Genomic DNA, 27,075 nt, shown 5'->3' with positions numbered 1-27,075 from the left:
AAGGAGAATTTATAAAATACATTTTTTTTTGCTTCTTAGTGCCCATTAAACCTGAAAGACCAGACCCAAAATCAAAGATATAAAATAATTCTGCCATCATGAGCATTCTCATAATGCTCAGGGATGGAGTGCAATTTTTTTTTTTTTAATTGAAATTGCCAACCAAGTACTTATAATTGAATTTTATAGCTAGTGGTTTTACTGCCATGATATCACTGTCAGTAGCTTCCAGTGTTTGTTCAGCCAAGCGGTCAAGTCCAGAGAAAACTTGTCGATTACATTTTATCATAACTCAAAGCAATCCCCAATCTCCTCTAGCTCTGCCACATACCGTCGTGGCATCCTCCAAGACATGGCGGTTCATGCATCTGTCACAGTTAAACCGAAACTCGACGAGAACATAATGTTCATTTTTCTTGTTTATCTAAGAAACTACGACACTCTGCTGGATGAAATTCTGCGTGGAGCATCTACACACAGCTTAGTCGAATACAACTGTAGTCTCACAAGCAGCCTACGATGTCCGACTGTTCTTTTAGGGCAAACACTGTGCATATATTACTATATACAGGGTGTCTTTTTTTTTTTTAGGTGCTACAGATTTTTTATTAAAAATCTATGAGCCCCCCAAATATGCTGTTCGGGCGTCTAACATACCTGGCCCTGCAGACATCTTTCCTAGCTGGTCGCATCAGTGTTCAATGACCAATTAACTAAAATACAATAATTAACTTAACGAGTTTTAGAAAAACTAAGATGGCAGGATTAAAGACTGTCGTAGTCGAAAGTCATTCCAACTGTCAGTGATTTCGAAATGTTTCTGTGCTTCAAGATACGAGCAGTTTTTGTTTGCTATTCAAACGAGCCGATACCGAAAAGTGCGCTTCAAGAGCGCATCATCTACGCCGACGGAGGCTTACCTGGGCCGGAAAGCGGATTATCTGGCCAGCGGATCGGCACCTACTCCTATCATCTCCATAGCTCCAAATCACGTGGCCCTGTGACGTGTAATGAACGCTGTGCTCCCTGCGTTCCCAGCCGCCACGGTTTCGGCTCATTTGTATATCAAAATGCAGTGATGGATATTTTAACACACGTGCGTTTCAGGATTTGTTAGACGTGGAATGGGTTTCAACGAGGACAGCATCCGATTCTGCTATCCCGCTTTTATCCAAAATCCCTAATTAAAGGGTTCATTAATGAATTTTACGTAATTAGTCATCTTGTAGTTGCATACTTTCTTTGAGAGGATGTCCGCCTGGCCGTGTAACTCAATTGCAAAAATGACATCTGTCCTGCTCTCAGATTTTTAATAAAAAATTCGTGGTTCCTAGAAAAAGACACCCTGTATATTTCGTACCAAAAAATAGATCAGTAGAAAAGGTGCCTCATTACTAAAGCCCTATGATTTGAAGGTGCATTAATGGGCTCCCATCATTCAATGGAAGCGCATACGATCCATAGCTCTATCTATAGGTGGCTGGTATAACAAGTTATACCTGTCATAACAACTTTGCAATGCAAGTCTGTTTCACCTGTTAAGGTTTATACGCACATATTACCCTGGAAGGATAACATTACCCTGTCCCCATTCTCTTGAACGTGCTTTTGCTGGTCTTTTTTGTGTAAACAAACTCTGTGGTTGGTGAAAAAAAGTATAGCACAATCAAAAGTTTTGCATGGCGAGATCAAGGGCTCTTGAGCAGGGGTGGATTGAAAACTTTTTTGCATTTTCATTGAAACTCGAGTTCCGATGTGTTCCGCCTCTTCTGGCCTCTAACTTAAGCTTAGCTATGACGAGGACAAATTCGAAGCAGAGCTGATGACCGCCCGTCAGAAACTGTAACCCAAGATCACAATTATGTAGTAACGAAGTCCCACCGCAGCAAAGCATGACGTCCGAAAACAAATGGTGTTTAATGAAAAAAAAAAAGCATCGGGCCTTCTACACATTCTAGTTCCAACTTTCTCATTCCCTTGCTTCATAACTACTGCAGCTATAAGCCTGTACCAAATAACAAAATCTCAGTGCTCTTTCTGTCAGCCATAAAGTGGTTCTTTCTTCTAAATTCAATCGGTGCAACAATACCAAGGCAAAAGATGGAAGTCTTTCGGATGTCTTGCACCGGCCTCACAGATGCAGCGGGTCATTCTTTAAATATATCAAAGTTTCTGTACAACATCTACACAGGTGCTCAACACTGTGCTTGCTTAACGTGTTCTGCAAAAATGAGTTATAAAGCTAGTTTTGCGCCTTTGTTGACACGATTTCTGCATCAAGCATCCAGCTCTTCTTGACTTGCAATTGTTGTCCTGTAACGAAGAGCAAAAAGAATTGCAATGTTATTTACAGTGAACAGTCGGGTAGACAGAACTATTTTAGGTTGGAGACTGTGTGAATATTTGAGTTTTTAAATAACCTCCCAGATGTGCATTCTCCTGTTTGATTATAAGTAGGGCCTGACTTTTTAGGGTTAAACCCGTATCCGCCCGATATTTACCCCCCGAACGAAATCTGTAAAATTCGGGTTTAACCCGAATCTACCCGAAAACATCCGGGTCGCGTGGCACGCTCATAAGCGTGCATTAAAATAAAGTTTGATAACATTGCTAAACATTAGTTCTATGTTAAGAAAAATTTTTATTAAACAAAAAAAAAAATCACCCGAATACACCCGAATTCCTGATGACAGAATATGCCGTAACGGGATTTAACCCGAATACACCCGAATTTTCGAATGAAAAATATCACCCGATATTTACCCCCCGAATTTGGCCAAAAATAAAACCCGAAAAAGTCAGGCCCTAATTATAAGTAGAACCTGAAGTTTTCGGGAAATATTTCTTCCTAAATTCGGGGGGTAAGCATCGGGTAAATAAACGTGTGCACTAAATTCATGCAAATTCGGGTGAAAAAACTTGCAGTACGCTAAATTAGGGAGAAATCGGGCTCAGTTATTCAAACTAACTGTAGCGGTTTGGTACAAACGGTGATGTAACTGCATTTTTCTGCCAAACAAGTAAGTTGGTGCATTCTTACAGACATCCCAGAGACGGCAATTTGCCTGGTAAAAATCGGGTTTCACCCTAAAGAGGCAACCTTCAATTCGGGGTGCAAATTCGTGGAAGAATCGGGTAAAACCCTAAACCTTGAGGCTATAAGTAGGGTTTTAAGGGTTTTACCCGATTCTTCCCCGAATTTGCACCCCGAATTGAAGGTTGCCTCTTTAGGGTGAAACCCGATTTTTACCAGGCAAATTGCCCTCTCTGGGATGTCTGTAGCTATGCACCATCTTACTTGTTTGGCAGAAAAATGTAGTTGCATCACCGTTTGTACCAAACCGCAACAGTTAGTTTCAATAACTGAGCCCGATTTCTCCCCGAATTTTACTGGAAGTTTTTTCACCCGAATTCGCATGAATTTAGTGCACATGTTTATTTACCCGATTTTTACACCCCGAATTTAGAAAAAAATATTTCCCGAAAACTTCAGGCTCTAGCTATAAGTAGGGCCTGATTTTTTCAGGTTATATTTTCCAATAGAATTGGGAGGTTAATATCAGGTTATACATCCCTCCCAAATTTTTGTGTAATCAGGCTATATTTATATTCTGCCACAGTGGTTACATAAATCATGCCTTGAAATGACACACGTTTGGTCTTTAAGCAACTTCTAGTGATTCATACTCCGTATGCAGAAACCTGCCTCCATTTTGGCGAACTTGGACTTGTTGATCCGAGACATAGTTCACTCTGTAACTGCACGCTGCGCCTTCGTGACTTTCGCTTTGCTGCTGCTCTGCGCGCACAAGCACTCTGCGGTCGCCTTCTGATGAAAGGCTTAGCCAGCGTAGTGCTCACGGGTAACTCATCGCAGTGACCATTGCATCAAATCGCGAGCAACCGTACGGGCTTGCGAATGCTCATAACTGCTTAGCCAGTTAAGTACATGTCATGCAGAAGCAACTACACCGACGAAGCTCACATACGTAGATGAGTCGCACATCTATCCAGACTAAACAAGCGGGAACCGAGAAACTTTCGATTAGCTCAGCAAATCTGTATTGGCCACAGTGCAATAATGCCAATATCCAACGAACGGTAGCAAATTAAATGTTAAAAGCCTTCGTTTTGACTGATTCATGATGAGGTTGTCATTCGGTAGCGTCAACAGCGATGCCAAGAATGGCTGACTTAAATGACTCGCGGTGAAAAGTGGGTTGAACCCAAAAATTACTAATTTGGATCAGGCGGAGTACGCTTCGGGCGTTTTCGAGCTTTACCAGAAAAAGTCAGGCCCTAATTATAAGGATCAAAATGAGGATAACAAGAGAAGGAATTAAAAAACGTGACTGTCGCGAGCATGCAGCGTCCACGCAGATGCAACTAGCCACCTTACACAGATCTTTTTAACCTTTATCTCTGAATTTCCGTTTTTGGGCCCGATTGTAATGAGCACGTGATTGTGAGCACGTGATTTCAAGTACGTACATTGAGAAAAAAAAAAAAAAAAAAAAGAAGCAGGCATTAGAATCGCAAAGAAATACAGTAAGGTCTAACATGTCCCATTTATGACTTACCAACAGTTTTCCTAGGTGAGTGAGGGGAAACGGGAAAATCAAACGTCGAGCAGCATGACTGTGGGATCCTCCACAGCAGATTTTATCTTCTTGAGGAACGTTACTGCTTCCCGACCGTCAATGAGGCGGTGGTCGTATGTCAAGCAGATGTACATCATTGGCCGGATCTCCACCTAATATATTGCAATAGCGCATTGATCACGTATGTGTGCTTTCAAAAAATTATGCAGACACACTCGATGGAAACAAACAAAACACTGGGCCACTAGCTAAATAATTTTTTTTAATCAATGTATCAATATCCCAGACGTATCAATAGCACCTGACTTCACCCCAAATTACATATTTAAAAGTAGCACCCAATCAAAATCAATAATTCACTACTTGTACGACATCTAGCTTGCCTGACCCACTTCTACACAGTTTATTTATTTATTTCTTATACCTTAAAGGCCCATACGGGGATTACTTATAGTTGAGCCGACCCACTGTGTAATAGAAAGTTTCTCAAAGTCACACTGGTGCGATCACTGGTCCCCTAGAATAAGGTACAGTGGTAACCACTGCCACAGAAGCTAAAGAGGCCGAAGGTTGTTGCTCCCCTTTAATCCAGAGCACTTCGATGGTACGTGTGGAACGTTCTACCACAGACGCTGTGCAATCGCAATCGTGGTTAATCTCCATACCAGGTTTCACCACCCAACACCTCGACGCGATGGCAAAGAACTAAATGTTCCTTTTTCAAACAGGTACAGCTAACAAAAAACAAAACAAAACAAAAGAATCACATTTCCTATTTTGCTTGGAATAAATTCTTAGGACGCAAAAGCCAGCTCACCTTTCCGTTAACGTTGACAGGCCTCTCGAAGATGGCATGCATTCCCAAGATGGCGGACTGAGGAGGGTTGATGATGGGCGTGCCAAACATGGAGCCAAACACTCCGCCGTTGCTGATGGTAAACGTTCCTCCATCCATGTCCTCAATGGCGAGGGTTCCTTTGCGGGCTTTCTCTCCAAGTTCGTTGATGGCCTTTTCAATGTCGGCGTAATTCATGCGCTCGCAGTTACGCACCACGGGCACTACAAGACCCTGGAAAATTGTAAAAACATTTCAATAATGCATTTGCACGTACAATGCACACATATGCTTAATGCAATCAGACCAATGTGCTTTCGGTTTTTGTGTGTTTCGAAAATCAAAAAGGGTTTGTGTGTGAAAAATCTGGATTTATTTCAGGAGCTGCGAAATCGGGTTGTATGGATATAAGTAAGTCACGTGGCAACGGCAAGATGCTAGGCGGCTGTGCTGAATGCGTAGTGCTTAGAGTTCTCCAGTGCTTGCACTGGTACTTCGGGTTTTACCCGAAGTGCCGATGATGCAAATCGAAGCGTTTAAATGGGTTTTACCGGGTTTAACCGTAAAACACAAGGCCCTAAATATAATGTAGTTAGAGAACGGCACAATATGACGCACATGGATAATGGCTTCATTTGATGGATATGGCTCACAATGGATATGGCTTCGTTTAACCCTAAAACAGTGTTGTAGAAGGCCACATCTGACTCAGACCAACTCGAGTGTATTGTACGCCATTCTTAGTACCCAAGTGGGTTTGTTTTGGTGCGTGCTGTTGGCAGCTCATTGGAGAGCCACTAGGACTAGTGCGAAAAAGCTCCATTGTCAATGATGCAAATCGGGGGTAAAAATGGGTTTTGCTGGGTTTAATCCTGAAACACCAGGCTCTACTTGTAGATTTCTGGAAGCTTCATGCAATAGACTCGCACAACTTGCCAAATGTCTGCTGCGTTTGGTCTGTTACAGGTTGGATTGTGTGTGACACATACCATCAGAGTTCCAAATACAGTAAAACTTCGTTAATTTGACCCCGATAATTCGGACTGCCCGCACGGTCCCGGCAATCATGCGTACAAACCAGTGTTCTACCAATGACCAGAGTCCTACTCTCTACGACATACCAAGCTGTATAAAATTCCATGCCAGAGGACTAACTACGGCCTATAGTTACCGTCGTACACACTCCCATTCCTCATTACCACACATCTACAGAACAATATTATCAGTGAATCACTCTCGCGTCACTCATGTAGGTCATTGTTAAGGCCCCGGGTTTTCCGCGATTCCGCGAAATTTCACGGAATCTGGAATCCCTCATTTTGCTCGAAATTTCGCGGCCTTTTGCGCGGAATTCCGCGGAAATCCGATTGGGATGAAGGACGCAACTGGCGCCATGCTGACGGTTGCCACGATACAGCGTTGCAGAAGTGTTGCACGCTCACGCAAAATAACGCCAGATAAGAGCGCGTGCTGCCCATGCTCCCAACTGCTCCAAGTTACACGGACCCTTCGACATATTTTCTCGCGGATTTTGCGCCATTGGATAATTTGCGCATCACATATTTTTTTTGCGCTTGACGTGACAACGTTGCGCGAACGTGACAAGACCATTCGAGTGGTGGTGCAAGAAAACAGCAGCAAAGTGAACTGATGAAGCACCCATCGCTAAGGGTGTGCAAATCCCAATATTTTAAGTCAAATCGAATATCGAATCGAATGGGAAAAAAATCGGAATACCGAATCGAATATCGAATATTCGTGCAAAATTTACAATATGTGACTTTCACACTAAAAGTTCAATTTTGTAGCCCATGGCCTTAGTGTAATTTTTCTGGCATTAACTGTCACAAGAGAGACATGCAATTCTTCTGTTTAAAGCCCCTACTCTTTAATTTTACATGAGAGTGCTTCCTGCTTTCCAAGTGAGCCTACACTTACTGGAGTACTGGAGTGGTTACCTTCATTTCAAAATTTTATGTCTGGCAGTAGCATGTTACACGGATGAGGCTGTAATTGCTTCAGACAACCACAGGTCATTTGCGAAACAAACGAATTGGCCTCCCGCCTCAGCTTTGCCATGAACACCCTTTAGTTTCTTTGCACTCGCCCTAGGAAGTTGCACTACTGAAATTTTAGACGTAAAGGACATCTTTAAGACACCCGTCTTGTTCGTGGGCTGTAGTCATTATTCAAGAGTCCTAACTTTTTAAAGGCAACCTCACAGACATCAAATCAAAGTCCCTCGTCGGCACCGCTAAACTGCATGTGGGAGGGGCGCCACCCCTTCCACAGACAGTGTCTACAAAACTAACTTTGGATTCCGTTATCTCAAACTAAACACAGTCCCGCTTGTGTTCGTTCTGCAGAAAGTGCAATTTCGTAAAGCAGGCTTCACCTCATGCACAGAAGCATCAGGTGAAGCCCACTTTCGGGCTGTGTCGTTCATATTCGTAGAATAGTCGAATATTCGAAAATTCGAATATTGGATATTCGATTCGCGAATCGAATAGTTCGAGCGTTTGATATTCGATTCGAATTCGACAACTCGAATATTCGCACACCCCTACATCGCCATCGCTATAATCATTGGCGTCACGTGGTGTCTGGCCTTCGGCATAAAGATCTCCAATATGTGTCTTGTCTCTGTGGTATCACGAAACTGCTTTCAGCACTGCGGTTCTGTAGACCAAGTGAGCAGTGAGGTGTGGGAAGACCGGCATGGACGAGAACAACGATCGCAATTTTGATAGCGTCATTTTGTTGTCCGTTCGTTATTTCGACGTTCAGATGATTTTCAGGTTGGTCGTAGGTCCTGTGAGAGCCGAATTAACAATGTTTTACTGTATAGAGGGATGTTAAGATTATATTCTCTGTAATTTCAAGAATATTTGGGATCTTCTTACCTTGGGTGTAGACACTGCAACACTGATGTCGACGTAATCTCTGTAGACAATCTCTTGTTCATCAATCACTGCAAGGAAAGGCATGGCAGTGAGATGATGTGTGTACAGCAGCGTAGAAAGAAAAATATTTCGGGAGGGTTCTATAGGGACTTTACATGGGGGAGGAGGATGTCACCCTCATTCCCCTCTCCCAAATGCACTACCAAGGGTATGATTTTTTTGGGGTGAGCCCCCCCTAAACCCCCCTTCCGGGTTACGTCACTATGTGTGTACCTCGTAGAATGGTACAGTAGAACCTTGTTAATTCGAAGTCGTCTGGACGGTGAAGAAATATCGAATTAAGCGGCCATTCGAATTAAGCGAACCTGGGCACACGGTGAAGGAAAAGGAAAAGGAAGAACTCGCTTATCTTAGTCTGCCGCTTTCCGAAAATGACGTCGCACGTCACCGTTCGTTCAAGGTGGCTATAAAGTCCATCATATCGCTGCACGCGCGCCGCTGGCTTAACAAACTTCCGATGGCGCGCGTGCAGATTCGCGTGCAGAGATCCAAGGTCGCTTATGAAAATGGTGCGCTCTTTAGTCGTAGGTCGTAATGATTATTCTCAGATGTCATAATAGGAACCTCTGAACACCCGCACATTCCGCAACGTCCGCCTCCAGAAAAAGAGGTGGTAAGGGGGGGGGGGGGGGGTTGCACGCTTGCCCCCCCTGGAAAAAATCCTGGGAATGGCCATGGAGCAAGCACGTGGTTTTTATGGCAGATCGTCGTTGCATGGGTTGAAAGCCGATGGAAGATGATGAAATTTGGCAGGAAACTTACGAATTAAGCAGGATACAGGCCAGTTGTCTTCAAATTATGCGGTCAGATTGCAACGCGTGAAGACGGGATCGCAGCAATCCTTTGAATTAACTGGAATTTCGAATTAAGCGAGGTTCTACCGTATCTTAATTTTTTTCTTTTGTGATACATCGTACTTTTATTAATTATACTTAGAGCCTGAAGTTTTAGGGTTTTACCCAATTCTTCCCCGAATTTGCACCCCGAATTGAAGGTTGCCTCTTTAGGGTGAAACCCGATTTTTACCCGCCAAATTGCCCTCACTGGGATGTCTGTAGGAATGCAGTAACTTACTTGTTTGGCAGAAAAATGCAGTTACATCACTGTTTTTACCAAACCGCTTCAGTTAGTTTGAATAACTGAGCCCGATTTCTCCCCGAATTTAGCATACTGGAAGTTTTTTCACCCGAATTTGCATGAATTTAGTGCACATGTTTATTTACCCGATTTTTACCCCCCGAATGTAGGTAAAAATATTTCCCTAAAACTTCAGGCTCTAATTATACTTTGCATGATTCTATTTTTTGATAAATCTGATCATGTTGAAAGGTGCTGGCATGCACCGCTGTATTTCTGTGAACAGAAAAGTTGGTTCTTTTACCACAACTATGACTTGGTTGAAGCTGAGTGAGTCACGACACCAAGTGACTACCTTATGACACATTATTTCCCTGAAAAATGTGCTGCTACAGTCTTTCACAGTCAGTTGTACGTGTACTAATGTACTAGTATTGTACTAGCAGAGCGCTAGAGGATAAATTGAACGCTTCTACAATATCTGTGATGTTCACCCTAAACGATATATATACAGTATATTTAGGACAGCTTACAGAGAACAAGTGCCCTCAGATTCAATCAATCTTTTAAAATGTGACTGTGTTCTGTACTGGAATATCCGTGTAAATTTTGAGGCTCATACCTGCATTGACCACAGGCTGGTCTTGCAAGGCAAATGCAGCCGCTCTCACAAATGGTGACATAAAGCCAAGCTTAACCCCATGCTTCTTTGCAAATACATCCTTGTATTTGTTACGCATCTGAATCACATTCCTGCAGAAAGCAAAAAGAAAAGTGAGAAACGATTAAGATGCAGCACAGAACAACAGGAAATTTCCTTCGGTGAACATGCAGATGCTGTAACTCACGTCATGTCAATTTCGTTGAAAGTGGTCAGCATGGCATACACATTCTGTGCATCCTTTAGACGCTGAGCTATCCTCTGTCGCATTCGGTTCATCTTCACCTGGTAGCACAGAACATGTAGGTTACAGTTTTAATGTACAGTTCTCGAGTCAAAGGTTGTACCAAAGGACTTTGAACTACAGTATCAAGCATCAGTGACGAAGAACCAAAGGCTAGGGACAAGGAAAGGCTTTCTTGTTGCTGGTGTAAGGTTAGAGCCTGGAGTTTTCGGGAAACGTTTTTTCTAAATTCGGGGAGTAAAAATCGAGTACGTAAACATGTGCTCTAAATTCATGCAAATTTGGGTGGAAAAACTTCCAGTGCGCTAAATTTGGGGAGAAATTGGGCTCAGTTACTCAAACAAACTGAATAGTGAAAGAACTGATATGTTCTGAGGCTGGAACAACATAGAAGGGGGTTCAGTGGGTTCGAGTCCTACAGCTGGCTAACCTTTTCAGTGACTTTCATCTTTCATCGTTAATTTCTTAGGCAAATTGAGGCTTTGTATGTATTTGTCCCTTCTATGTTGTTCCAGCCTCAGAACATATCAGTTCTTTCATATTCAACAGCTGCCGCCTGCGTCGATCCCGTCGTATGAACGTGTGTATGAGTGAGCAAAAATGTAAGAGTGAAAGGAGGATGAGTGAGAGAGAGTGACTGGTTTGTCCCTTCAGATGATGCACCCTTGGAAGTCGCTGAGAAGGCGTGTTAGCTTAGATCAATTGGTAGAGCCCTGGACCGGCAATCCAGAAGAGTGGGTTTGAGTCCTACAGCTGGCTAACCTTTTCAGTGACTTTCATCGTAAACTGAATAGGTTTGGTACAAATGGTGTTGTAACTGCGTTTGCTGCCAAACAAGTTAGTGTGCATTCCTACAGACGTCTCAGTGAGGGAAATTTGCTGGGTAAAAATTGGGTTTCACCCTAAAGAGGCAACCTCCAATTCGGGGAAGAACCGGGGTTAAATCCTAAAACTTCAGGCTCTATGTAAGTTTTTGGTAATGAATCTATGCCACCAGCTCGCTTACATTTTAACCAGTCTTCCACAACCAGACAAACTAGAAGATGATTTATGGAAGGTGTTTATAGGCAACTTAATAGAAGGAAATGTAATGGCACAGGGTATCACAGGGATAAACGCTGCTGCATTCATCTTTGTGCACCTACGCCTTGCCAATGCAGGGCATTTAACCACAAGAGCTGACCTTAGATCTAAGGTGCTAACAGCCAAGGCACAGACACAACCAATTATAGACAGACAAATTTTTAATTATGTAGCAAGGATTGCAAAATGTATATAATATTCTCAGAATGTGTATAACTACAGTTGATCACATTGATAAAACTCTGTCATCAATGCAAATACCAAGGTGTCACTAGCGTGTAGACTACGCCTGAAACACACAGAAGGTCCTGGTCTGCTATTTTGTGGGTGCATCCTACCAGGAAAGGTGGAAACTGGCATCACAGTTTACTGTGACTCCGGTCAAATGTAGTGGCGGTCGGACTGAGACTTATATGCCCCCATGACGTAATTTTCTCTTGTAGCTCATATTTTGAGGCATGTCTGATAATTCAAACAAATTTTTGTGGTCTGTTGTGAATTAAATGTATCTGCAAGGAGGGTGAGGGGTGTTCACATTTCTTCAAATAAAGATGTCAGGTGAGCATGTGTCCTACTCTCTGTGGCCATTGTCGAGCACTGCTACACTCAGATTTACCGACATATTATGCTTGGAACGCGGCAGCGTAACATTTAGCGACACTGGATTGCAAGAACACAGCGTCAACATAGCATTCAATGCATTGTTTTACTAATGATAGATCAAACATACCCTTTGTTCTGTCCTTGCACCAACAACAAAGCCTTCTGCTCCTGCTCCGGGAGCACCCGCGGGGGTGACCTGAACTTGAGATACTGGGGTGGATGTCATTGGTCCAGAGGGTCTGGGAGGAGGTGGCGGAGGGGTTGAGGGGGTTGGAATGCTACTAGGAGAGGGTGGTGGAGGAGGTGGAGCTGGAGTTGCTTGCGCGGCTGGGGCTGCTGGTCGTGGGGCAGCACCTCCACCACCTGAAAAAAATAAAAAAAGCCAGAAAGTACAGAATTGATTGGTTATGAATGTGACGGTGGGTGGTGACTGAGCAAATGCCAGCAAAGATTTTGTGTGTGCAAAAACAAGAGAGGGTAACACTTTCTCTCACCTGCACCAACTTGCAACCTGAGAATATCTTTGCCAGGCTGTACTGTTGTGCCTTCTTCAACGAGGAGTTCCACTATCACTCCACTTGCTGGAGCATGAATAGGAACGGAAGTCTGAAACAATGTTAATCACGCTGTAAACAGCAGATTCTTGTACTGATTCCTGAACTGGACGCATGACGACGTGCACCAAACTTTCACATCATGCGAATTTCGACTACAGACATCCAGCGACATGTATGACTGGTCTGGATCCGTAGTCGTATGTGTGGATTATGATCAATAATAAAAATCTACAGGATGATGACTGAGATGCATGCACAGCATGTTTGTGTGCACAGTTGTGCCAGTTGTGTCTGGGATTTTTAAAAAATTTACGGGGGTTCCGTTCACTGGAGAGGTTTGCAATGTTTCGGGCATAGAATTCACTTTGGTAACTACCAGTTCAATTCAATTTATTTATTATATTTTGTCAATTAGACTAATTTAAATGTAATTAATTAAAGTTAAATAGCGCTGATTTAATTAACTTAGTCCTACACCTAACGGTAACGTCAGAGGTAAGTCAGAATGCCACGATATTTCTCAAGTGGCACCCACATAAACAACTGAAAGACAAATTCTACGTAAAAAAAAGCACTGCTACAGGCGTAACACCACGCCTATGGATGTTAGAAAGTAGTCGTAAAATCTTTATCTGTGGAACGCCTGATGAATGTTATTGTACATAAAGGCCTAACTTCATTAATAGCATCAGACAATCATACATCGAGAAGTTACCCCTCAAAAAGAACTCGTTTCTAGTTAAGTTACCGTGTGAAAAATGTAACTACGTACGTTAATAACGAAGGTCTTCAGCCTGGAATGTAACTCGCAGTTACGGAGTTACATAAAAAAAAAGAACGAGTTACTTCCAAGTTACTTGTGACACAAAATAGCACTGCACAGGTGCAGCGCGTGTGAGCAGTTGAGTTAGACCTTGACTTGCCTGAGGAAGAGTCTAACAAGCTTAGATCGTTTTCGTTTACATCCAAGAATTCGAACACTTTGCATGTTACACCCTGAGGGCGCACAATGGATCAGCTTCATTTCAGTGACAGCGGTTCTTACTTCCTGATTAGAATACTGTCATTGATTGAATATCACGTTTTATGGCATCAAATGCCATGAAAGAACCGAAGAGAAAGCAAGCAAATATGTGGCCGTGAGTGAAAAGCGAATTAAAAGTAACTTGGAACTTAGCTTAAGTTACTTTGGCAAAGTTACCGGAAAAAGAAACGAGTTCCTCTGAAAGTTACCACGGTGCAAAAGTACCAAGTTAAGTTACAGGTTACCAAAAAAAGGAACTTAGTTACAGTAACGAGTTACTTGTAACAAGTTACCTCGAACTCTGCAGACAATACTGAACTTGTACTTGCACATGCTCCAAGGGTACAGCTTATGCTCAAAATAGAAAAACAAGAATAAACAACTTACCTTATCCGTTTCCACTTCACAGATTACCTCATCCTCTTGCACGCTGTCGCCAACGGCTACATAGAGAACACAGCGTATTCCAATCGCTGCCACCTTTCGCTAAATAACCGAACCTTACCCTTGTTCCACTTGATGTCACCTTCACTTAGTGACTCTGCAAGCTGTGGGCACTTGATGGTACGCAGCTCTCCTGCCCCACTTGCTGCCGGTGCTGCAGCAGGGGCCGCAGCTGAGGGTGGAGGAGATGATGTGGTTGGGGCAGCTGCTGGTGCTCCTCCACCAGATCCTGTTGTGTGAGCAGTAGTTATAAGAAAAATTCTGCTGGCCCTTCGTGGCATAAATTGCACGGTCCCCAAACAAAACATTACGATTTTATCCTCCTTATATAGAGATCTTGGCAAAGCAGTGCTGCACAGGGAGACCACACTAACTAAAGAAAGATTTCTAGAAGACATAAAAATGCCCTTTTCTCAATTACAAGGGTCGTTCAAGGTTGACCGGGAATTTTATTTCTTTAAATGGAAAATTCTGGAAGCACCAAACTACGTCATTCACCGCGCAGCGGCACCTCACCGCTTCACCGCGCGCATATAGACACCGCTGCCATCGCTGTGGCAACTCTTTGGTGCCTTTGGCTTAGAAAGAAGTGGGCTGCTGTCATAGCCACTGCAGGACATCTTTCTGGAGGGTTTCAATCTGTGTGGAACGTCTTTCCTCCAAGGTGCCCTTTAAGGGGCCCAAACAAATTGTAATCGCTTGGGGCTAAATCTGGGCAGTAAGAGGCACGGGGCAAAACCTCCCACTGCATTTCGGCCAGGGTTGCTACTGTCAAATTTGCCTTGTGAGGCCGGGCATTGTCATGAAGAAGAATGACCCTTATGGACAACATCCCAGGACTTTTCTTGCAAATTGTGTTTTGCATGGCACCCTTTGTCAACGCGTAGTAGTGTGCATTAATCGTGACCCCTTGCTCCAAGAAGTCCACATGGATGACACCCCGCATGTCCCAGAAGACAGTTCCCATGGACTACCAAGCAGATGGCTGCATCATGCTTTTTTCTCTGGGGGCAGGGAAGCCTGATGTCACTGTTCCATGTTGCTTCTTTTTGTCTCTGGGATGAAATGATGCATCCAGGTTTCATCACATGTGATGATTGATTGCAAAAATTTGTCCCCCTCGGATTGAAACCGGTTGAGCAGCTGCTCAGAGACTGACACGCACAGTCCCTTCTGGTCACAAGTGAGGTGTCGGGGAACCCATCTTGCACAGACCTTGTGGAACAGTAAGTGCTCGTGAATGATTGTCTCCACACTGCTGACACTAATATACGCTGAGCTGCAATGTCCCGAACTGTTTCTCGACGGTTCTCGAGGATGGCTTGCTCAATGCCTGCGATGTTCACTAGCGTGATTGTAGTCGAATGAACATGTCCATGTGATGTGATTCATTCCTCACCACATCCCATCCTTTGCCAAACTGTCTGCATCATTCGTAGACTCTTCCGACATCGTTTGTTCTCCATGCTGTGCCTTAACCTTTGTCAAATCTCAGCTGGATTGACGTTCTCCTTCACAAGGAACTTGATTATGTAATGCTTTTCCACATCCACATACACAGACAGCTTGCCACCGCTGCACGTGCCGCTGACCCGAGAAGGACTGATTGTACTTTGTCACTAACTTTTCTCGAGCAAAAGTCTCTGTCAACCTTGAACGACCCTTGTAAAATAAACAGCAATATAATCTAGGGGCACGTTTGAATAGTACTTATGAGGTGTACCTTTGCGTACCGCACACCAGAAGTGTCGTCGTCTTAAGTCTAATCAGAATAGTCCAGAAGACCACAAAGTCTGGTGCGATGCAGACTTCGTTATGTGCGCTACGCACTTGCTACTATAGACACTTGGTGTTTGCAACCCATCAACAGAGAATTTCTAAGCAGACAACACTCTCTTCAGCACACCATCTGCAAACTGAAAATGGGTGATGTGCCAAAGAATTCTATGTTGGGCTGCGACAAATGTAAGTTTGTAAATTGTTCTAGTGCACACTTGTTACAAAGCTTTTGCTGGTGCTGCCCAGGTAATTTCTCTAAGAGGGCACGTTAGAATACTCCGTGGCGAAGGCACACCTAAGGGACACAGAAAGACGGCAATCATGGTGCATATGAATTTGAAGGTTGTTAAGGAGGCCTTATAGTCGTGCCAGTAAGTGGCATTGCCCTCATTAGTTCTTACTAACAATTTTTTAATTATGAAAAGATAGACGTTCTGCATAACACCACCACCTGCTCCTTTGGTGCACCAAAGCTGTTGCTGTTTTCAGGAAAAGTATGAAACCAATACAGCATGAGGAAACGAGGAACGTTGTCTCGTATTAGACATGACTCTGAGATACTAGTATTTCGTTGTTCAGACCCTCTTCAGACAAGCACCAAGGCACTCGTAGTTGCGTGCAATTTCTATCATTTTCATGCCTCTACACCTCATCAGGTTGTAGCTCTGAATGCTCTTAATTGTTCAAGCTTCAGGAAGTCGAGGAAATATGATGAAGCAGCAATGACAAAGGTTGAAAGCAGTGTGTAAAAAGGGAGAAAGCATGGTTTGGAATTGTCGCCTTGTTAGCCAAGAGAATGTCTGTCTCGCAAGCTTTCGCAAACACAGTGAAGAAAGTTTGACAGGATCTGTTATGTCTTTATTGACATCTAGCACAACTGTTTTGGACTAATGTCCGAAACCGAATGCCTCGAATGTCAGTCCGCTCCGCGTGAGCTACCCTCCTCTTCCTTCCTCTCGTTCTTCTCCACCTTGCATCGACACAACACTCCCCCTCTGAAAAGTGGCCTTATGGTCGGAAGCGATCCGGTGGTTTCCGTGTCCTTTCCGAACGCCTAAGGGTGGCGTTTGTTTGGGTAGGTAACCCTGAGTTGACAGGCTGTTGTCCAACTTCGGATGCAGCTAGTCTAGACGCGTTGCGCACTGTCCCATCTGCCAAGACAAACGTGCTGAGTCCCACTTTCTCTTGTATGGCGATGGGCGGACCATACGCCCGGGATCCTTTCGGACGGTGACCGGGTAGATGGACGCGTACAGAGTCTCCCGGCTGGAACTTAGGGGTCCTCACCCGGTGGCGTTCGTCGAAATAAGCTTTAGTCTTTTCCTGATACTTCTTGATACGCTCACGTAGCGAAGCCATTTCCCTCTGAATATCTTTGTCCAGGTTCGGGAATCCGGCTACGTCGAGTTTTGATTTCATGCGCCTCTGATGTAGCAGTTCGGATGGCGATAACCCCGTTGCTGCGTGCGGCGTAGCCCTGTAGATCCCCAGGAACGCCTTCACATCTTGCGACACAATCCTCCCAGTGAGTGAAATCGTTTGGAGGAAGCCCTTCAGAACTCTATTGAAGCGTTCCACCTGTCCGTTTGCTTCAGGATGGTATATTGCCGACTGTCGGTGCAGTATACCCCTCTCGGCAAGAAAATTCTTGAACTGTAGAGCTTTGAATTGAGGCCCGTGGTCTGAGACCAAAATTTCAGGGTATCCCTCACGAACGAAGATGTCCATTAAAAACTCAAGGATAACTTCTGTGGTGACATGCGAAAAAAACGCTACCTCCGGCCACTTGCTAAAATAATCCACAGCTGTGATAGCGAAACGGCAGCGTGCTGGAAGGTTGCCGAATGGACCTACGATATCTATCCCCAACTGCTTCCACGGACCGCAAGGGAAAGGTACTGGCTGTAGAGGTGCTTTGTGCGTCACCGCAGTCTTTTCCGCTTCACGACATATGTAACAGTCTCGTACATAAGTCTCAATTTCAGCGTCCATACGAGGCCACCAATAACGCTCACGTATACGTTGCTTCGTCCGGACGATCCCCGAATGTGACTCATGAGCGATGTCGACAATTCGTTTCCTCAGCGAGGAAGGAGGGATTATTCTTGACCCTCTGAGTACGATACCTCCCACCGAAGTGATCTCGTCGCGAAGTTTGAGATATGGAGAAAGTTGCTCTTGCTGCTGCTTGTCCAGTTGAGGGTCATGTTCCAAGCAACTTAAAACCTGACGGAGCACGACGTCATCGTCCATAGCCTGCAGCAGCTCCTGCATGGTGATGCAGGATAGCGCCTGCTGAACATAGCACACTAACTCGTCTTCATCTCCGGTTGTGCCAGCTTGTGAGGTAGGGGAAGACGTGACAGGGCGTCGGCGACGAAGTTATGCTCTCCTTTCTTGTATACGATGGTGTAATTGTACTGAAGGAGACGTGCAGCCCATCTTGCAATACGCATTGGTTGCCGTCCAGTACCTTGGGTTGACAAAAGCGTGACCAAGGCTTGATGGTCGGTGCAAAGTGTAAATTTGCGTCCAAAAAGTAATACGTGCCACTTCTCGCACGCCCACAAGCATGCCAAAGCTTCCTTCTCCCCAGTTGAGTACCGGTATTCTGTCGCTGTCATGCGGTCACGCGTGGTTAAATATTTTGGCTCGATACTCCCTCACAATGGCGGATGTGTACGTCTACTTCCACCACCTGCAAACGCTCTGCACCTGGCATCACCAACTGGGTGCCGAGTATTACATGTTGTAAATGACGTAAAAATACAGGATACAAGAAATACTGGACAAGCTGCACAAGTTTCTTGCGTGCTGTGCTTTTACGTTGCTTACAGTATGGATTCATACCAAACAACCCAGTTGTTGCTCAAACGGGCATTCGTTAAGGATGTGATCCCCGCCTGGCTGCTTTTACTGTACCGATCTGACAGTGGCGAGGCTTAAATGTTGGGTTGTCCCTACATTTTACGTTTTACAGTATCCTCACTGTAGTGTGTCTTACCTGCTCCAACTTTTAGCTTGAGAATGTCCTTTCCAGGTTGCACAGTGGAGCCATCTTCAGCCAATAGCTCTAAGATGACACCTGCGGCTGGGGCATGGATTGGTACTGATGTCTGCAATGTGAGTATTATGAGCACAGAAACTGAATCACCTCAAAAAAGCTGAGTTCACTTTGTCTGTCTCCACTTCGCAGATGACTTCATCCTCCTGGACAGTGTCCCCGACGGCTAGAAAAACAAGTGATATCAAACAAGATGCTGTGAGGTGCTATCCGGCTCAGCATGTACTTTTGTTAGTGTGCTTCAGGACAAGTTGACGCCTACACGTGAACTCCGCCCACAAATCTGAAGACGTCTTTGGTTCACTTAGGTGGCCGCATGGTGCCACCGAGCCACAACGTAATGCACCCGCAAGCTTCAAACTGTTGTTTGTATGCTGATCATGTTGTGGAAACACTCACTCGAGATTACATACTTACAGTAAATTTGCATGCTTTTAAAGCACATACGTAAAATATTCGTGCAAAAATAAGAAAAAAAAATTGTTTCCCTGTCTGCTGGTGTCCACCATACTGTCGTATACCCCACTCTCAACGTGTGTACTACTACTACCCTTGTCCGTCGGTGGACATTCCTCTGACTGTAGTTCTTATGTTGTCTCCCTACAGTATCCGTCACTTTTTTCAGTAGCGGAGCAGAGATCGCGCTACTTTTTAAAACTGGTCACGAAAGAAGTACTTCCGTTACAAATTTGCGGTAGTGCAATCTTTGAGCGCTACCGTTACCGATACTTTCCGAGCTCAGGTTCGCGACAACTCGACTTCAAGCCTCCACTCTGCCTGCCTTCGAACAAGCTGCCGGATATCACAAATCATTCTGCGAAGACCAGGCAAATAGCCGAAAGGAGGGCACAGAGGCCGTTATCTTACACACAGGCTGTGTCCTCCATGTGTTCCCTATTTGGGATTAACCTGCTTGAAGATTTGGTGTATGGTCGGAGTTGTCTGCAAACTGACGTCACTCCTACTGCATTCTGGAGCTCCCCGTCCCCGCTAGCTACGAGTCATGACATTCCACATGACATTGCACCACGTACGCTTAGGTGCTTGACCGTTGCCATTTCCTGTCCACTGCAAAGGAGGGACCATCGCCTGTAGCTGGCATCTTTGAGTATAAGGAGGAGAAAGAAAACAGTAGTGTGGTGTTCATATGTCTACTATGCGCCTCGGTGGGAAAGCTTTATCTGTGCGTGAAAGAAGTCAACGTCCAATTTGAAAAAGCACACCATGGTATGTTTACTAACTTCTCGTTCCGGGCAATCTGAGTTCTTTTTGTGACATAGCTGTTGAGCCTTTTATCGGTAGGCTTGCTTTGTGCTTTATTTGCTTTAGAGGAAGAGAAAAAGATATGCAGGATATCGAGTAGGCTTTAGTAAATCTGTAAAAAACGGTTTTCCAAATCATAGCCTTCAGGCGACCTACGTGTAACCTCCATTGGACGTAGATTTATTGTGGGATATTATTTTATTTTATCATTTATTATTTTGAGACGTTTGAAGTACGTCATCAACAATACTGTTTGTTTCTTTCCTAAAAAGTAGTGCATGAAGTATCGCGTTACTTTTTACGGGTAACGGCAGCGGTATTCCGCTACTTTTAGGTACGTGTAACGATATCGGGATTTTGTTACTTTTTGCTCAGGTAGCGCGTATCGGTATTATGCTACCTTTTTCGGGTAGCGGGTACAACAGTGTCTCACAATACTAGAACGAATGTTTATGATCCACTATGAGAGCAGCACAGTTAGTCAGACTCATCAGTACACGTGAGCTGTACGCATGCAAAACAAAGAGAATCACCGTTGTAGTTCAGTTGAGAATTAGAGGAATTTTCACCTGGACATTTTTAGCCTAATATTGGGCTGATACGATGTTAGAGGTGCAGCGAAGCTGTGTAGTAATTAATAACAAGTAAAGCTAATTACTTTCAGAGTAATTATTTAGTGTATTTATTATATGTAGCTTCTACATTTAGTGAAGTATGTTTTACATTTTGAACGCAATTGATACGAGTGTCTTGCAAACTGTTTCTGAATTGTTGCCAATGGTTGAGTGCATAGCGTGGGCCCAGACCCGTCAAGTTAAAAAAAATTTTTTTTTCAGAGTCTTCCCTTCGTCGAAGCAGATGAAAAATAAACCTACCTATCAATTAATTAATTAATTATTAATTGCTGTATTTGTGGTTACTTTCTTCTCAATTGGATTTACTGTTTTATGTTGTTCACAAAAACATTTATGGAACTCAGAATGTTATGTCGATAATGAACTTCTGGTGTAGAGAGTTGTACTTTCAATTATTTTCTGGTAGGGTTCCAAATGAGCAGCCATTTTAAATGCACACAGCGTGAAATAACTCAAAGGTACCTTAATTACATTTGACGAGTAACGTAACCAAATTACATTTTAGTGATGAAAGAAGGAAGTCACTGAAAAGGTTAGCCAGCTGTAGGACTCGAACCCACATCTTCTGGCCTCAGAACATCAATTGCCGTCATGTACATTTTAGTATCAGTGACTTTTTCTGTAAGTTAAATACTTTCATAGTCATGTAACTGTATCTTAATTCCACTTTTTGAGTAACTTACACAGCACTGCTCCCGACAGACTGCTTGACAAACAAAACAGTGTTTCAAGCAATGCTAATTGTCACTTCCTTGCTATTTCGCTATTACGAGGAGAGAGTTTTTTCATACCTTTGTTCCATTTGATGTCGCCTTCACTCAGAGATTCTGCAAGCTGAGGGCACTTGATAACTCTCACTTCATCTCCTGTGTCAGATATGTCACACCATGTGCTATTTGTGTTTCTTACATCGTCAACATGTACACAAAGTAACAAACTCACTAAGTGCACTGGTGGTTGTAACCTGCCGCATCAGAGTACATCGTTCGAGGGGCCTTCCAAGTGACCTTGAAAGAAGGAAAACAATGGCATTGAACCCAGTTTTTTCTTTTTATCTCTCGTTTTTTTTTATGAGAAGGTGAAAAACTACAACTACTCGTGGACAGAAATGGTATACTTACAGGGCTTCGTTTTTGCGAGACACAAGTTGTCGTCTCCATCGCCCACCTGAGGAAAAAAAGGATAATATCAGATTCTGCAATCGAACTGAATTAACATTTGTTCCCAAACTGTAACAGTTGAGCACGTGAATATGAACCCATTATGTGGGGCCGATTCCAGTGAATACAAAGTATTTATCGTACTTAGGGTTCTCCGTGTTCGGGTTTTTATGATTTTTCGAACTCGGAGGCCAAAAATCGGGTGCTATTTATATGCGAGAACTCGGGGAGAAATCGGGTGCTATGATCTCTGCTTAATATGTCATCGGGGAATTATCGGGTGAAATGAAAGTCGTGTGAAACAAGCCACTGCTATGACACTGGGACAAGGAACAAGGATCTTTATATTTCTGCACGGAACTAGGGCAGTGAACGACCGCGGTATTCAAACACTTGTCCAAGCTCCACAAAAGATAGCCTTTTTTCTCCTGCAGAAGGGGATTACAAAAGGAGGACAAATAGGTTGTCACAAATAGCTCTCTTTGTTGATATTATGATTCACTTTTCCGAGGGTTTACCTACAACGACAAGTTGAAGGACTACAAGGATTTCAGGTTTTACCCGAATTCTTGAAACCTTGTTCAGGGGGGAACTATCCTGCAAAAATTGGGTTTAACCCGAAAATGAAGAACCCTAATCATACTGTATGGAGCTACATACCTTTTCCAGCATAACCATAATACTGTGAAAAGGTTGAGATCAATCCACAGTCATCAACAGCTAACTACAACTTGTGTGGCCATTGAGTGAGACTCTGAATACTAATGACATTTCCCTGAAGTTCTGTTTATCATTAATCGCTATTGCAACACATTCATGAGGAGGGAAGAGTCAGCATGCCATAATAGGCTACAGTATGTCGGCAGTCATGAAAATATTGCTGGCCTTTCGAGCTCAGGGCTTCTTTGATAAGAGGTCTCATCTGAGCAGCTCCAGGCAATGATAAGACTCCTTGACAGCCAATAAATGTGGGGCACCTCAACATTCTTGACTGCCACTTTCAAGCCATTCACGCAGCTATGAAACCATGTGTACCCACTTCGCTGCATACATTATCATCGTACAGATGTATTATCATCATTTTGGGAAGAAACCATGTGTGCACAGCAGGAGCAACATCAGTTACAGATGGAAATGTCTCACCTCCGCAAGCAGTTGAGCGCCGTACAAGCTGAACCTGAAAGATAAATTCAGGTCTCTGCATTGTGCCATAATATGCATCAAAGCAACCCATATTTATGTTCTGGGCCACGCATCAAAGGGATGGCTGCACATTAAACTTGGACGTGTCAGCTTTCGCTTGCGATAAAAGCTATCAATTTTTCCAGGAATGGGTCGCAATGGTCAGCGGTTACAGGAGACAACTGCAGCTCAGTAAATCCGATAACACTGCTACACACGGGAAAAGACAGTTTAGTGGGTGCAATTATGGACATCTGGTTACGGCAGTGATTCCTAAAGCAAAGTATCTTAAACCAGGCAACAGATCTCTATATCAGACCTGTAACGCGCTAGCTAACTTAACCATGCGCAAGAGAATTGTTCAGAGACCACCTGAGCGAAGAGAAACTAGCCGCAATAATCTTGAGCGTTAGCTAAGGTCATAGCGTTAACCGGGTCAACACCTTTCTGAACCCGCCAGTTGGATATCACACCATTATTTATAGAATGGGTAGAAACAACGTGAATGTGTCAATAACACTCACCTTAAGAACCTCGTGGGATTCATTGAGTACTTTTAATCGATATAGGGCGCGGGAAGAGCCCTTGCTCAGTAAACCGAAGAATGCCGCCATCTTGGCAAGGGAGGACACTAGCCACACTAGCGCCGCTAGCGCATGCTCGGAATCCGGAACCAGTGCACGGTACTTTCAGAAACAACAAGAACTCTGTGATAACTATCATAAAATGAGAATTCTAAGCTTGAAATTAAAATAAAATATTAACATACTTTGTTCAGCATGCACATGTTTTGGCACAAGCAGACGACACAACAGTGAGAACGCATGCGAACGAGGCATAATGGTAAGCGCCAAATTTGGATTATGTAGAGATCGTGCGATCTCTCCTCTTATTTAAGTAATTTGACCCCGTCCTGTTGGTAGTGAGTGCAAGTTGAAAGTGGGAAGACTCTATTCAAAGCATAATGTTGAGTTGCGGTTGTAAACCTTCACCCTCAGAATGAATGGTCGAAACTCGAAAGCATGGTTTTTATGTTAAACCTGTAGTGTCCCCAGAAATCGACCTCTGGAAAAAAAAAAAAAGGGGGGGGGGCAATTATTGGGCAATCTCAGAAATTTCTGGGGGGTGCAAAAAACTTCGGAATCTGTAGGGAAATCCCTGTGTTAAACTAGCGACGCTCATTGTATGCAGGGACGGCGAGAGAAATTACTGGTCCCGGGTATGGGCCATGCCCGGGCCCCCTCCTCACGTCTCGATAACATAGTCTAAGTATGTCATCTCTATATTATTACGACGTTCCTTGGGTCGTGCGGGCCCCTGAAGTGGCCCGGGCCAGGAGGCGCCACCCCGGCTGCCCCACCCACCTTCTCGCCGGCCCTGATTGTATGATCCAAATCCCCTTACCTTGATTTTATATTTGTACATTTGTATCGTCAGGCCATGTTGCAGACCGTGTGCTGCGCGTTGCCATCAGATAAACAAGTATCTAGGATTTTTACCATAAAAGTCACTGTTAGCCTTAGCTTTCGCGCTTGTGTGGCATGTGACCTTATTACGCCCTAATTATGGGTATCATAAGATCCTTATGGCTTTTGAAATACGCCACCTTCTTCTTTTTTTTTTTTTCGGCTGTACAAAATAGAATCAATTCGCAACATCGAATAACACCGACCTTTTCCAATGCTCATTTCAGTAACTTGCCTACAGTATCCATATAATCAAGTCGAACGCCCTTGTTTCGCAAGGTGTAATGCGACGAGCCGTTGCAATTTCGCGATTAGGTATGAAGCCTTCTCGCTGATGTAGTTTGAAAATTTAATTTATCGGTTTTAATTAGATTGTTCGAGTGATGACATTTCTTTGCTGCCAACAGACCAGGCGTGAGGATGGTATCGTGTATTATTTAACTATGCATTGATTAACGCTGATTTCGGCTTCAATAATAATCGCAAAATCTGGTTGTAAAGTTGACTCCTCTGCACTTACAGTGAGCGCGAGGTAAAAGTAGCTTTACGGTTTTGGTAACGTTATGTAACACGTGTTCCTTTTTTTTATTATTATTATTCTTCGCCTAATCGCTTTTAGGTTTTCACGTGTCTGTCATGCGAGTGCATATACGGCGAGTTTCATGCAACGTGTTAGAAAAATCATATAAAATTACTCGTCTCGGAATTATGGGGTCAACGCTATTTATCACTGTATCCAAGGCAACCTCTCGTTTTTCCATTTTTCTTTTCTTTAAACAGAAAGCGCCATGTCGGATTTACCCCATTCTATTCCAAAATACATTCTCTACTACCACGAACAAAACTATAAGCCTGAGCTTGGGCAACACCCTTAAGAAGGACGACACGTACGCCGTGTCGTCCTTCTTGAGAGTGTTGCCCAAGCTCAGCTCTATTTCTTCAAGCTCTATTTCTTCGTGGATCTCTTCCACCAACGGGCCTGCGTTTATGCTGCATTATCTGTCATATATGCCCTACTACAATCGGGTAGCTAAAGAAAAAAAATAAAAATAGAAACGAAAACCTCCGTTTCAAAAGCGCGCGGTAACGCGTATGCGGAGCGGAAAATTCTTGCCGCGGTGCAGGAGAAGCCGCCTCCGCGTTCCACTTTTGCTCGACCGCGCAATGCACGAGTTTTGGCGGCATGCCGCGCATCTTCGTCCAATCAGGTGGTCAACTGAGATTGCGTCACGCTCTTGTCTTCTTCCGGTCATCCACACAGTCTGCAGCACGTCGTCAGCGTCGACATCTTGAGAGCCGCGGAAACCGCAGGCCGTTGCGGCTGCTAGCCGGCAAGCACTCTTTCTTTCCTCTTTCTTGCCGCCCAGCGGCAGTCCTCAGGCGGTTTCCGCGCATGTGTACCGCATGTGGGTACGTGCCCGAAGCGATGCGCGGAGGCCATGGTACCCGCCCCTTCGTTTTTTTTCCTTCTTTTCCATACCTGTGCTGATAACGGCAGCATGGTTACAACGCAAACTTACCTGACACCACAGTGAGAAGGAAACACACACAAACGCTTTACACGGGTGAAGGAAACAGAAATGGGCGAATCACCGCTTTCCCGCCGCATCTTGAACTTGGCGAAGAACCGCCAGCTCGGCCGACAATTTGCGGGCCTCGAAGCGACGGTTTTCGTTTTGTTTTTCTTCTTTCTTTTCAACTATTACCATTATAGTCCGGAATGTATTTTTTCTCTAGAATGGGGGTAAGTCCGACATGCAATTATCTGTTACTGTCAAAAAAGAAAAAAAAAAAGAAGTAAAAGACAGAAACGTCAGGTTAGTGGGCAAATATTTCGGGGTTTAATACAGAACATTCAATCCCTTGCGGCTTTAAATTGGTAAAAGCACTCGGAATTCACGGCAAAATAATCACCGAGATGAATAGCGTTGACCCCATAAGTGGGTTTCTTTCAATCTTTCTTTCTTCAGTCTTTTAACACGTTTGCTTCAGTGTTTTATTTTTGTGTTACCTTTGCCCAGTGAATCATGGCTTCTAACAATACGCTTTCCAAGAAAACATTTTTTTTTAAATGCGGAACGCATTTTAACGAAACTTCTGTTTGATTGATGCTCGCGAGGTGCAACATTTTACGCTTCACTCGCTTACATTGATAAACCATTGACAAAAAACCCTTGTTCGGATAGGGGACTGAACCAGAGCACTTTGGTTTTGGAGTCAAACGCGTTAGCGCAGATCTGTTAGCGGTTGCGTCCGCAACGTTGTTAATTTCGGCGTGTGTAACGTCAAAGCTGTCTATGTCGACGAGCGTGAACATTTCACCATCCCTATGTTAGGTCACCACGGAGATTTCAACGTAGTCCTCTCCAATCCAAGCTAACGTGCGGTTTCCGTCTTTCATGCACGGCACGTTCGGTCTGACACTCATGACCCA

The 27,075-nt window shown here is 44.0% G+C and overlaps 1 protein-coding gene across 1 annotated transcript; it reads right to left on the bottom strand.

Annotated features, from left to right (window-relative positions):
* Positions 1-1,893: 1,893 nt before the first annotated feature.
* On the bottom strand, positions 1,894-23,814 carry LOC135396830 (dihydrolipoyllysine-residue succinyltransferase component of 2-oxoglutarate dehydrogenase complex, mitochondrial-like). Its single transcript, XM_064628032.1, has 17 exons — positions 23,700-23,814; positions 23,137-23,170; positions 21,955-22,000; positions 21,776-21,840; positions 21,625-21,699; positions 19,046-19,101; positions 18,876-18,987; positions 14,154-14,321; positions 14,036-14,091; positions 12,562-12,673; positions 12,195-12,430; positions 10,325-10,422; positions 10,099-10,229; positions 8,340-8,407; positions 5,419-5,670; positions 4,581-4,753; positions 1,894-2,313 (listed from the first exon to the last, which is right to left on the bottom strand). Exons 1-16 carry the CDS (start codon positions 23,787-23,789, stop codon positions 4,619-4,621), a joined length of 1,734 nt encoding a protein of 577 aa, XP_064484102.1. The 5' UTR covers positions 23,790-23,814; the 3' UTR covers positions 1,894-2,313; positions 4,581-4,618.
* Positions 23,815-27,075: the final 3,261 nt, after the last annotated feature.

This window comes from Ornithodoros turicata, chromosome 6, assembly GCF_037126465.1.
Source record: "Ornithodoros turicata isolate Travis chromosome 6, ASM3712646v1, whole genome shotgun sequence".
Taxonomy (NCBI): Eukaryota; Metazoa; Arthropoda; class Arachnida; order Ixodida; family Argasidae; genus Ornithodoros; species Ornithodoros turicata.
The sequence above is the reverse complement of the archived record's forward strand: the minus strand, read 5'-3'. Positions and strand labels throughout refer to the sequence as shown.

Bases quoted from the DNA above. Each gene is read 5' to 3' on its own strand.
- LOC135396830 (XM_064628032.1), bottom strand. From the start codon at position 23,789: ATGGCGGCATTCTTCGGTTTACTGAGCAAGGGCTCTTCCCGCGCCCTA. The intron at 22,001-23,136 runs GTGAGACATTTC...TTTTTTCCTCAG, and splicing joins GCGCTCAACTGCTTGCGGAG to GTGGGCGATGGAGACGACAA. The intron at 14,092-14,153 runs GTAAGGTTCGGT...TTCTCTATGTAG, and splicing joins TGACATCAAGTGGAACAAGG to CCGTTGGCGACAGCGTGCAA.